The sequence below is a fragment of the Erpetoichthys calabaricus genome, chromosome 13 (genome assembly GCF_900747795.2).
Source record: "Erpetoichthys calabaricus chromosome 13, fErpCal1.3, whole genome shotgun sequence".
Classification (NCBI taxonomy): domain Eukaryota; kingdom Metazoa; phylum Chordata; class Cladistia; order Polypteriformes; family Polypteridae; genus Erpetoichthys; species Erpetoichthys calabaricus.
The window spans coordinates 138,623,011-138,636,478 of NC_041406.2; the positions used below are offsets into that span (position 1 = coordinate 138,623,011).

A 13,468-nucleotide genomic window follows, 5' to 3' on the forward strand; every position below is an offset into this window, starting at 1 on the left:
TCATGCCAACGTTTTTTCAGAGCACCCACATGAAGCAGTACTTTTCACAATTAAGATAGAAAAGAATGACTATTCGAGTTTAAGCATCAACCAGAAACCATTGTTAAATTAAAACTAATAGATCAAGAGATATGTTTGCATGTTTTCGTACTGTCTATGAAACGTGCCATGTTAAATGTCAGAATTTTGTCTTTTAGGTCATAAGTATTTATATGGGTATAACGGTTAACTTGATGGAAGCCTGGGAGCCATATAAAGCGGCACGAACAGCTCTTAATTATACTCTGGATCAAGCAAATATTAAGGAACAGGTATGGATAATATGATCTCATAAAAAACAGCTTTAAATATATTGGTATTTTTTAACATATATTTGAAAAAGTTAAAGGGGATAATATGATAGTAATGGGTAATTTTATAGTGTTTCTACTAACTCAAACAATCACTCCACTACTTTCTCTGCCTAGAGTTTCTTCTCTCTACCTAACAGCTCCACACTCATTTGTGGTCATTTATATTTATACTACACCATAGATTTACACTCAGGGGTTATCCAGAGCTCACTTTTTATCAAGCCCTTGGCATTACTCAGTCCCAAATTGCTCTTGTTAAAATGGAGGCTCCGTCTCTTTCCCTGTAGTAGTTGACATAAGTCAGGAAACAACTGTAGGTTTGCATATATTTTGCAATATAGGAACTAAATCACCCCCATGAATTTGGGAGAATATAATAATTACACACAGATGGTGACCAGGCAGGAATTCACACCGAGCTTCCTGGCTTAGATGATGTTACATAAACTTCTGTTACTATTCTGCACAAATTAATTATTAAACTTGTTAATTTGAAAACTGTTTTTGAGCCTTGATTACAAGTAAGCAAACTATTACTAGCTCAGAGAGGGAATATTTTGTCAAGCTGTCTAATTTCAAATAACAGACATGCATGTATTACAGAAGTGCCCTTGTTATCTTTACTTTTTGCTAGTCCTTCATAAAAAATATAAACTAATATACAGTAGCTACATCTGTGAAACTTTTTTTATTCCTCTCAGTCATAGCTTTGCTTTATGTTATTCATTTTTAATTTTTTTATCCATTGCTCACATAATCTTCTAGTTAAAAAAGCTAGTTATGGAGTTTTAAACATAAGGGGGCAGAGAGTACATAATTTAATTATCTTTGTGCTAAGATAAGACTCGAGTCTCCCTTTCTCTCTTATACTACTTAATGAATTTTTTTAAAAATCTGATGCATCTGTTTTATCAATGTATTACTGTAAGTATGCTTCTGACTTTGGTCTTGTAACATACAGGCAAGTCGATATGCTAGTAGTGTAGAAGTGTTGCGGCCCCAAGTTCAGCAGTTTCTAAAACAAGGATTTCTTCGAGAAGAGTATGTTTTGGACAACATTCCCAAACTGCTTAACTGCCTTCGTGACTGCAATGTGGCCATTCGTTGGCTGATGCTTCACACTGCAGAGTCAGGTAAGAAAATTGAGAATATGACAAATGTATACCCTAGACTAGACTAACAATGTAAATAACGGATATCTAATTGGTTTCAAAGAGACATATTAGTGCATGTAGCTCTGTTCATTTGTAAACGCAACCCAAGAAATGATTCCCAGGGATCACTGATTAATTTAATCAAATGAAAGGCCTTGCCTAATACTACGTAAAATGTCAAATTTTCAGCTTAGCTACAAGCACATATGTGGGCTCTCATCTAAATTACTGATGAAGGATTTACTGTAGGAACAAAAATGTAAGGTAAATGGAGAAACCAGTGGTACATTTAATCATATTTAAAGGCATGAATAGGTTTTTTTTTTTTATCAATTTAAGTACAAGATTCTTTGGCGTAGACGAGGGTTGTGGAAACAGCAAAGGAAATGTACACTTTGACAGGTCCATACCTTTTGTAAAAAATTAACTCTTCCTAGTATGATAATACATTCCCATCAGGTAGATAGTGGATCAACATGAAAAAGAAATTAGCAGAATATTATTTACAGATCCTGATGCATTGTTTATCTTTATGAAGCAGGTATGTGACAAATGTTGTCTAACTTGGAAATTTAATAGAATAATTACCATCAGAGATCCACAGTGGAAATATAATTTCTTTTTAAGGTCAAATTTTTTTAGCTCCATTTACGTGTATTCATTTTGTTCTAAAAATTTCAAATATGAGTGAAAAGCGCAGACCTCCAGTTGTATGCTTTTCTCAGTCGTTGTCATTGCTACATTCTGTATGCCACACTTGATGCTCAACACATGGTGCTGCTTTTTTTTTTTTTTTTCTTCTTCCTGTTATGGTGTTTGTTGTCACGTCTTCTTCAGTGTGTGTGATGTGGTTGACGCTCAGCAGATAATGTTTGTCTTCTTTTTCTTTTTGGCATTTTATTTTGTTTGCTGATCACTTTGGTTTAAGAAACCCACCAGTGCAGGTATGTTTACAGAGGCTGCCGATACCTCAAATTTTTTAAATTACCAGGACATATCAGGTATAAGCTTTTGATCAATACCAAGATCAACATTCTAACCCCATTAACTTGTTAGTAATCGCGTGACAAACAGACAGACCTTAACATTTTATACATATGAATAATATAGTTGCAGTTACACTAGTTTGGGCTCATTCTAGCCCTGTAAAGTTTGGAAATTCAAGTAAATAATTTACACAGATATATACATAAAAAGTCTCAAACCCATTCAATCTACTTCACGGTCACAAAAGCCAAAACATGTTCATTATGATGAATTTTACAGTTGAGTTGTTCAAAGCATATTCCCATGGGACACTGCCACAAATCTGAATATTATAACCAGAAATCTTGCTTTTAAATTGTGTAGCTGTTGCACGATGCTTATAGTCCTGTAATAAAAAATGAGCAATCAGTTGTATACCGATAGTTACAAACAAATGCTAATTTAATTCTGACTGACGATTGTCTCAGCTAAAGGCAAAATGTGTACATTTAAGAAAAACGTAGGTTGTTGTTAAGGTGGCAAATATTCTCAATTAACAGCTTCAGTTAAAAATTAATTTATTTTGGTAAAGACACATATTTGAAATGATTTCCTGTAGCGTGTGCTAATAAATTATTGTTCTTAAAGTATTTTTATGTGGAATCACGAGTAGATAAATGATAATATATATGATACTTAAGGCATTTTTAGTTTTTTGCATTTATTTATATACATTTAATTATGTATTTTACAGCATATGACCCAAATAACAAGCGATTTCGTCAAATGAAGGATCAAGTGATTAATGACTCCAAATATAATCCTAAAATTCTCTTTCAGTTGTTACTGGATACCTCTCAGTATGAGTTTGTTCTGAAAGAGGTAAATCTGTTTGTAATACATTCTTATTTTTAACTTGTTTTGTATGTTATATGAACAGATGTATTTGGGCACTCAAAATACAACATGAGCAGAATTTCTGATTTTGCTCCTGTGTTCATTTAATGGTTCACTTACTGTCATTGTATAAATGCGTTAAGATTCCTCGATCCATTTAAGTCTCTAAAAGTCTCACTTATTTATAAAGTTTCTTTATTTATGCTTAGACTGAACCAGTTACATTTTGATTAATTCATATATGTGTATTTCATGTGTCATTTTAAGAATTTATCCTTTTCAGTCTTACTTTGTAGTACAGTTGAGAAAGCAAAGTTACTTTTTTGGATCCTACATTTATGTTCTATGTTGTTGCCAGAAGAAATGAATTTTCCTTAAGGGATCAATGAAGATTTATCTGCTTCCCAAATAACAGTGCATTTCATTATTATGTAGCGCTTTTCATATCCATCTGGCTGTCTAGTGTCTGTCTATGTTGTGGGTACATGCCATAATACAATGTGGCAAATTCTAGATTACATAAAGTCACACATTTATGTTGAAATTTTACTAACAGATGTTCAAGCAAATGTTGTCTGAAAAGCAACAAAAGTGGGAAAATTACAAGAAAGAGGGTTCAGAAAGAATGATTGAACTTGCTGAAGTGTTTTCAGGTGTCAAACCCCTAACCAGGGTTGAAAAAAATGGTAAGTGATGTTATTTTGCCTCAAATCATGGATGAGCTTTGATAGATCTTAATAATAATAATAATTCTTTGCATTTATATAGTGCTTTTTCTCACTACTCGAAGCGCTCAGCAATTGCAGGTTAAGGGCCTTGCTCAAGGGCCCAATAGAGCAGACTCCCTTTTGGCATTTACGGGATTCGAACTGGCAACCTTCCAATTGCCAGTGCAGATCCCTAGCCACAGAGTCCCCCTAATGGATAAGTTTAATAATTTCCATCCCCCCCACACCAATTTAGCATAAGGCAAGAAGAAGGACCTGTTGTGGATGCCATTAATTTTTACTGCACAGTTATGCTCAGATACCTTCTCAAGTTCATTTATGTTGTGTCAATTTAGATGCCCAGTTTTAGGGAAGGCAAAAATATATTTTCCACTAATAAATAAAATTAGCTGCACATTTATGAAATACCTTTTCTTGTAAGCCTTGCTCTCTTTGTAAGTAATGTGGTCTACATGAGTATCCACTGCCTTTTGTGTCCCCCACATTTGAAAGTGAACTGACTCAGGTAATCATCTTTCAGCCCTGGTGCTTTGATGTTATCCAGAGTTTCGACCCTGGTTTCTCTTGTTACTTATAATTACAAACAGAAAACTATGCGTCTTATTTTGAAAGTAGTAATGATGTGATTTTATATCTTCTTTTAAGTCCCTTTAGTATTTGTATCTTATTCTACACAGAAAATCTTCAGGCTTGGTTTAGAGAAATATCCAAACAGATTTTATCTTTGAATTATGAGGACTCAACTGCTGCTGGAAGGAAAACGGTTCAACTTATCCAAGCTTTGGAAGAAGTAATGAATAATAAACAATTTAATTTGTTACATTTTCAGTTTCAGTTTATTAAGTTGTGTCAGTGACTGTAATAACATACTTTAAATATGTCCACAGGTACAAGAATTTCATCAGCTGGAATCAAACCTACAGGTCTGCCAATTTCTGGGAGACACTAGAAAATTTTTGCATCATATGATAAGAACAATTAACATTAAAGAAGAAGTTCTGATTACAATGCAGATTATTGGAGATTTGTCCTATGCATGGCAGCTTATTGACAGGTAATGGACTGACTTTTTAAAGATGTAGCCCATTTAGGCCAACCGTGTGCCACAATGGCTAAGGTGTTACACTTTAAACCATAATGCTGTTGGTTCATCGTTGACTTTGTGTTCCAACTTTTAACTGCTCTATGGAAACAATAGTACTCTACACTGTGCTGAGAAAATGTTTAGTGCCTTTATTATCAGTACTGGTCAGTAGCATATTGAGGGGAGTCAGAATGAAAAAAGATACCAGAGTGGAGTGCTTCTTTCATTTGTCCTTTGCTCAAAAAAGTCAAGCATATAGTTTTCAGGTCTGAAAATCGTATTGACCTGCTCCAGCAGAAAACTCAACCCAATTAATGGAATAAGTAGGATGAACAGTTTGTTTTCTAAGCTTAGCTGTTTGAAAATTATCAGAACGTTGGATGAATTCACAAAAAGTGGAGTTTTTCTGTATTCAAGCCAATGAGAAATTTGACAGCCTGGTTGCCACCAGACTTGGCTGCACGTTGTTTGCAGCCCCAGTTTTTTACAATCATGGGGACGTTGTAGTTGGATTTGAAGCAGACACTGGACGTTATGCATGGAAATTCTCTTTAGGGAACGAAGCTTTTTGGAACAATAAAGTAGAGTAGAATACATCTTTAGATATTTGATTTTTTTTTGTATTTTCCTCTGCTGCTTTTCAATTTCTAATCCATTGTTTTATTTATGTCTTGAATAGTCCTTTATAATATACATAATGCAGAAATAATTCAGTAGAACAAACACAACACTTGGCCATTGCTGATTACCAACCTGTTTTGTATTGGACAAAAAAACGTAAATAATGGGGACCTTTCTTCATCTTACAGGTTTTTTGACCCCCTTACCTGCGACTGAATGTGTGAATGCTGCCAACCTAGGAGATTGCCAGAATTTAATTAAATAGATTGTTAAAACAGAAATGACCACAATTCTTTGTGTGAATGACGCTTCATTCTGCACATCTTTGTAGATCCATCTCTATTGATGACTGGTTGGTCAGACACAGGCAGCATTTCCTTTTACAATATGGGTGTTTTTTTGTTTTTTTTGATAAAATCAGTTTTAGAAAGTGGCCAATGAATATTTATATCTGATAAGTGATTACATTTTCACTGATTTTTTTATTCCTAATCTATTTTTTGTCTTTCATTACAGTTTTACATCCATCATGCAAGAGAGCATCAGAGCAAACCCTTCAATGGTTACAAAGCTGAGAGCCACTTTTATTAAGGTGTGTGCAGAAGCAGTTTTTTTCCAATGTTTCTGTATTGTGACTATTTCTGACAGGATAGGCACTTTTGCCAGTGCCAAACTGTCCCAATGAAAAAAGGTTTAGAAAACGAATGCTATTGAAGATGTTTATGTATGTTGCAACTGTTACGTAAATTGGACAGAACCCACCAACATTTGTAGTGATAACACTCCTTTTTGCACAGTTTAGTTGACCTGAAGTGACATTACTTAAGATTACGCATGTCTCTTTCTAACAGTTGGGTCATTTGGTTGGGTGAAGGACAGGATTGCACAGAGTTTGCAGAAGAAAAAAATAATGCTTAGGGAGAAGATGGTGTCAAACTAGTAGATATATAAGTATTTGGAATTAAGATTTTGACTTCTTGAGACACTATTTCATTTCTAGTCTGTTTTGACTTATGTTTGTATTGGTTTATATTTTTGTTTGACATAAGCACTGTTATTTTTTGCTAGTTTTTGATGGCTCTGGCCATATTGTATATTTTAACAACATCCACTGGCAATCATGTGACCACCTGCCATTATTACGCTTGACATTAATGTGTGGGCCATATTTAAGGCAGGCAGTGTGGCATAGTGGGTAACACTTTGGACTTCAAATTCTGATCTTGTAGATTAAAATCCCACTACTGATGCTGTGTGACAATGACCAAGTCACTTTACCTGCCTGTGTTCTAATTGGTAAAACATAAGGAATGTAACCAATTGTATCTCAAATGCTGCAAGTGAAATAAGTAAAGAATAAATAATAAGATAGTGGCCTGCATATCCAAACACTCTCTCTTTGGGTTAAAAAAACAATTTAAATCTGTGTTACTCTTCTCTCTCTATATTTAATGTTAGAGAAAGAAAGACAAGACGCTTCCAAGATGGTTTTAGTGTTGGATCCTGGGCTTTGCTTTCTGGACTTAGACTCTCATTTTGCATTTTGGTCTAGTCATTTCGTTCTTACTTTACCGATCACCAACACTCTGACCTTTTTGCCACTTAGTTATTGTTTGTATCTCAAAGTGTATTAATTTCTTTAAAATCCCCCTGGGCACTCTCTTTCGCCACAGAGTCTCCATAACAAGGAGGACATGTAGGGTTCGACACTGAGTTGATTCTACAAAAAATAAATAAAATATTACAATTTAATATTAGTAAAATTCTTTGGAGGCACTCATTCAGACATAAAGGTTCCAGGTGAACAGGTGTTTTTTTTTATTTATATATATATATATATATATATATATATATATATATATATATATATATATATATACAGTATAATGTATGCCATTCCCCTTTTTTTTTTTAGCTTGCTTCGGCACTTGATCTGCCACTTCTGAGAATTAATCAAGCAAACAGCCCTGACCTTCTCAGTGTCTCTCAGTTCTACTCTGGAGAGTTGGTTTCCTATGTCAGAAAGGTATGAACAAAAATTATGACAATAAACATGCTTGGGTATTAGGAAACCAGAGTATGGGTGATGTCATAAAATTAAGTAAAGACAAAGGGGATTCAGAGAATTTTAGAGGACAAAGATTGAGAAGTTGGGAGCAAAGGCTGGAGTGGTTTTATGAAAGTTCCTTACACAAGAGACCTGTATGTAAAATTATGCATTTAATAAAGTTTGTATATGTACTAGCTTTTCTTTAATTTATAAGCAACACACTGACTTACAGTTAAAATAAACTAAACAGTTATTTTTATAGAGAGGTTGTAATTATCTTCCAACCAGAAAAATATGGATTAGGTACCTAATAATGTATGCCAAATGGCTTAGTAGAAATTTTTGCATGTCCTGATTTATGTTTAATAAAAAATGGTGAATTAAATTTGGTGAGCTATAATGGGCTGTTTGGCTTGTTGTTGGTTAGTGATTTTCTTTTTCTCTTTTATGTCAAATTGAAATGCTTGCTATCCTACCATTATCAAAAAATTGTATTTGGAAACTGACAAACCATTCCTAATTTCTTTTCTTATGACTTAGGTACTACAGATCATTCCTGAGAGTATGTTTACATCTCTGGCAAAAATTATTAAACTGCAAATCCATGACATTATGGAAGTGCCAACTCGCCTTGACAAAGACAAACTACGAGATTATGCTCAGTTGGGAGCACGTTATGAGGTGTGTCTTGATCACAACTTAGGCATTTGCTGTGTATGATGCAGGATTGTTGAGAACATTTTTAAGATTTCTAAATTATATATATATATACAAAATCTGCTGTGGGCTGGCGCCCTGCCTGGGGTTTGTTCCTGCCTTGCACCCTGTTCTGGCTGGGATTGGCTCCAGCAGACCCCCGTGACCCTGTAGTTAGGATATAGCGGGTTGGATAATGGATGGATGGATATATACAAAATTTATATAAAACCTTCTGTTTTGTAGATGAACCCATCCTGGCAGCATTTTTTCCCATCCATTTTGTCTTTTTAATGTTTTGTTTCAGGGGAACTGATTTCTTATTTGTATGCAGTTTTATCAGCTGTCAGGAGATGGACTTATTTAATAATATCAGTATATTTATATTAAACTAAAAGTGTTTTATTTTTCATCAGAAAGTATTCAGGAATTGTCTTATTAAAAGTACTAAAACCTTTTTAATATTAAGCATAATTTAGAAATGTGTTCTGTATTTAGATGTTAAAAATATTTTTTTATTCCTTATCTGCAATTGTGTCTTGTCTACACATTAAATTTTATATGTACTGCATATATTTTTTTTTTAAACCGGACACATTTAATATTACAAACTTCATCTTTTGTTGATAGTAGCAAACAAATGTAAAATCTTCATTATTTTTGACTGAATGAACGGCTATGCACTAGCACATCAGCCTATATATTTACAGTAATTTTGTGAATTGTTGTAATAGTACAGACTTCATTCTCTTAAAGATGTAAGACCTTTTGGATTGTTGCACAGTATTTGAGTTGTTCCAATTAACTTTCAAATTTCTGTCTTTGAACTGTACATACTGTCTAGCTGTCCATCTGTTTATTTTCTGTCTTTCATACATATATATTCATTTTCTTTCCAGGTTGCCAAATTAACTCATGCCATTTCAATATTTACTGAAGGTATCCTCATGATGAAAACCACACTAGTTGGTATCATAAAGGTAATCCATTTTCATTAAATGTAAGTCTTTATGATAATATATTTTATTAATGGATCACTTACCCTTTATTTTTTTTTCTTGAGCCAAGCTAGTTGAATTCTCTCCCTCCAGTCAAACTATAAGGCCTCCATTTCAGATGTGGATTGCTGTTTTTTCTTTCATGAGACTAGCCGCTTCAGCTCCTAGTGCCTTTCAAGGAAAGCTCGGTGACCTAATGATTGTATAGTTTAAAAATCAAGGCTATTTTTTTGGGCATATCTCAGTTATAAGGCCCCACCAAAGTGAGTAACATTATTATTTGTACCTGCCCGTGCCCAAGTGAACAGATGCTGTGCATCTCCAAGAATTGCCACTGCACTACTTATGTTTATGTAGAGGTATTTTTTTAAACACTGTCTGGAGGTGGTTCCTGCTTTGTACCTATACTTGCTGGGATATGCTCTAGTCCCCCAATGACCCTGCTCAGGATTAAGGAAAATTGTGTGGTACTGTTTGCCACTGCACCGCTCATTTTTGTGCATAGATTTTTTAACACTGTCCAGGGACTGTTCCAACCTTGCACCCAGTGCTTGCTAGGATAGATTCCAGCTTTCCAGTGACACTGCTTAGGATTAGCAGGTTTGAAGATGGATTGATGAATGAGAGAACAAATGTTTATCTTCTGTGTGATGAATAACATGGTAAAATAACTATTTTTGAGTTCATTCTAAAGGTGTTTACTTGGTCTTTTTTATCTATAACTGCCAAGTGGTGAGAAGTCATTTCTTGTTATCATGATGTAATGTAAAGCAAAATTCTAACTGGAAGGCAGAAGCAGAAATCCAGGTATTGGACTGAAAAAAGAAAAACAAAATTGATAGAGAAGTTTGGTGTTTTTGTAGAGTTAGTTGGGCAGCCTTGTTATATGGAGAGGTCTAAATAACCCAAGAAAGTAAAATTCATACATCATGGACATCTGGATCAAACAGCAAAAGTAATATTACATTAAATACTAATATCTTTTCTGAATAAAATTATTTGGTGCTTATCCTTTTATCATTCTGCCTGCAGGTATGACATGACTAAAGAGTAAGTTAATGTAAAATGCCAAAAAGCAGTGCTTTGCATATTTGACTGCTATATTCAAAAATAAGCCTGTGTTCCAGCAAGTTTTAAGATTTGGCTATTTGCAGTTCTTATTCATACAAATGCATGATTTTAATATTTAAAACACTGATGCTTTTTATTTGCATATAAATTTGTCAACCTTGTCCTTTGCATGCATTATTTATAATCCTTGACACAAAATGTGTTATATGCAACAAAGAAGTAGACAGCACTCATTCCAGTGTTGAACTTTCTCCTGTTCTTCTCATTCCGTACACTGTTAGATTCTGTATGCTCAGAATCATTTCCTGTAAAACAAGCATTGTGTTATTTTAAGTATCGACCCTCTTAGAACCAAAAAATGTTTCTAGTATAAGGCTTTTTTGAAACATAATGTACTTCTCTTTTTTTCTTTTCAGGTGGATCCAAAACAGCTATTAGAGGATGGAATACGAAAGGAGTTGGTCAGAAGAGTTGCTTTTGCACTGCACAAGGGTCTTATCTTTAATCCGAAAGCTAAGGTATCCCAATAAATCAATGTGTTTTAATTGAGAGAAAAATTGCTATTCATTTTTTAATTCCTGCAATGATTGTAGTAACTACAGTATAAAAAACATTTTTGATACTATGAATAACAAACACTTTTCTGATATTTCTCTAGACTAGTGAATTAATGCCAAAGCTGAAAGAAATGGCTGCAACTATGGATGGATTTTACCGTTCATTTGAGTATATCCAAGATTATGTGAGCATCTACGGGCTTAAAATATGGCAAGAAGAAGTGTCCCGCATCATAAACTACAATGTAGAGCAAGAATGCAATAACTTCTTGAGGACAAAGGTGATATTTGTTTTTTAGGTACAATACACACAACACAAAATTCAGTACTATTCCTCAAATGATAAAATCTTCACCTCAAAATTAAAATTACTTAAAAAAATTACTGTTAAACATGAAAACACCCCAAGTACTTAAACTCATGACTGCATAATTTAAGAGATGAGGCTCTAAATATAAAAGTAACAAGAGGATTTTACTTGATCCTGTCCACTCATTGACAGATCTCACTGCCATTCTGTTTTTCACTACAACTGCACTAATTAGGATTCTCCTTCAAAAAGTTTAACAAAATAACATACTTATTAAAAGGTAAGTAAACAAGATAACCCATTTATAGTATATTTTAAGATAGAATGGTATTGTTGATGTTTTTTTTTTGTGTTTCAAATAGCGTACCTTAGTGGCTAAAGCACAGGACTTTAAAAGACAAGGTTTTCAGTTTAATCCTCATTTCTGGATCCATGTATGACTTGAGCGGCGGGTCTTTGACTTGTTTCAAAAATAAACAAATGTAACAACATGTCCCTAATTATAACCTAAGGAAAATAACCTAAGGTAACCTAAGGAAAAATGGTTTGTGTTAATGGATAAATCTCATGGCCATTAGGTCTCAACAATCCAACCTATTTGAAAAGTTAATTTAACTATAAAAAATTGCACAAAACTATGGTGATGCTTCACATTTAATAGTTGGGAAGGGTAATCTTAGATTGGTAACATGTATGACTTCAAGTTAGCAGTATGAATACAGTTCATAAATACGTCATTAATATTCTATAAATGTCACTGTTCCTATATAAACTATCATGATAACTGTACTTTCTTTTCCATGAGAAAAACAAAATGGCTTGCAAGCTGCAAGCCTTAATGTCTACTTGTGTGCGTGTGTGTGTATGCGTGTAAAACAATGCACGCAAAATGGCTATTGGTGCTTCTGATTCTGAATCTAATGCCTTGTAGTTGTCCATTTGGAGTTTGCATCTTCTTCTCGTGTCTGTGTTAGTTTTCCTCCGTATACTCCTACAGTATATACCCAAAGGTGCCCAGATTAGATTAATTGGTGATTCCAAATTTGTCTCATGAGAGTGAGTGAGTGTGTAAGTGGGCCCTGCAATGGACTGGTGCTCTTTTCTGCCTTATACGCAGCTCTGCCTGGCAATAGGCTCTGACCACTTCAATCCCTAAACTGGAATGTTTGAGAATGTTGTGTTCAGTTAACTATAGGAAGCCTCTATATAACAATTTTGCACATTTATCTTTATTTTGAAAGGTGACACAGATGTATATTGTTGCTTTATATATTCACATTTAATTTTTTTTCAGATTCAGGATTGGCAAAGTGTATACCAATCCACTCATATCCCTATACCTCAGTATCCACCTGTGGATGAATCTGCAACATTTATTGGTCGGCTTTGCAGAGAAATTCTAAGGATCACTGATCCCAAGTATGTAATATATTATTTAAAAAATTCTATCAGGGTAGTGTTTCATTTACAAATCTTTATGCAAGTTAACATGTTTGGTGGAATTTTTAGTCAAAATCGCATTTGGTTTAATAAAGCACTTTGCATAAACAAATGGGTAGAAATGTTCCCTTTATTTGCAGGAAATACCTTTCATATGTTAGACTTTTTTAATGGTCTGTCTCTCTATCTGGGACCTTTTTGTGTTACAACTCAGATATATTGCTCAAACACAGCTACTACCATTTAGCCATTCCTTAATGAATTATAATCAAAACTAGCACGCATCTTTTTGCCTGATTTCAGAGTGACTTGCTACATAAACCAGCTGAACACGTGGTATGACATAAGAACTCATCAAGAGGTCACCAATAACCGATTGTTTTCAGAGATTCAGAACACACTAGGAACATTTGGTTTAAACGGCCTGGATAGACTTCTCTGTTTTATGATTGTCAAGGAGCTACAGGTAACCTCAAAACTTTACACATTTGCTTTGGAATATTCACATTACTTGTTCTTTTAAACAGTTTGATATTAAAACAA

The 13,468-nt window shown here is 34.1% G+C and overlaps 1 protein-coding gene across 1 annotated transcript in view; it reads left to right on the forward strand.

Moving 5' to 3' along the window:
• washc5 (WASH complex subunit 5) overlaps positions 1–13,468 on the forward strand; it is a 42,967-nt gene that overhangs the window by 16,285 nt on the left and 13,214 nt on the right. The window contains exons 7-20 of the mRNA XM_028817612.2: positions 198–311; positions 1,315–1,486; positions 3,228–3,355; positions 3,927–4,056; positions 4,776–4,888; positions 4,986–5,152; positions 6,320–6,395; positions 7,719–7,829; positions 8,394–8,534; positions 9,449–9,529; positions 11,035–11,136; positions 11,277–11,456; positions 12,780–12,904; positions 13,229–13,391. Coding sequence (XP_028673445.1) covers positions 198–311; positions 1,315–1,486; positions 3,228–3,355; positions 3,927–4,056; positions 4,776–4,888; positions 4,986–5,152; positions 6,320–6,395; positions 7,719–7,829; positions 8,394–8,534; positions 9,449–9,529; positions 11,035–11,136; positions 11,277–11,456; positions 12,780–12,904; positions 13,229–13,391 — 1,803 coding nt within the window. The remainder of the gene's footprint in view (positions 1–197; positions 312–1,314; positions 1,487–3,227; positions 3,356–3,926; positions 4,057–4,775; positions 4,889–4,985; positions 5,153–6,319; positions 6,396–7,718; positions 7,830–8,393; positions 8,535–9,448; positions 9,530–11,034; positions 11,137–11,276; positions 11,457–12,779; positions 12,905–13,228; positions 13,392–13,468) is intronic.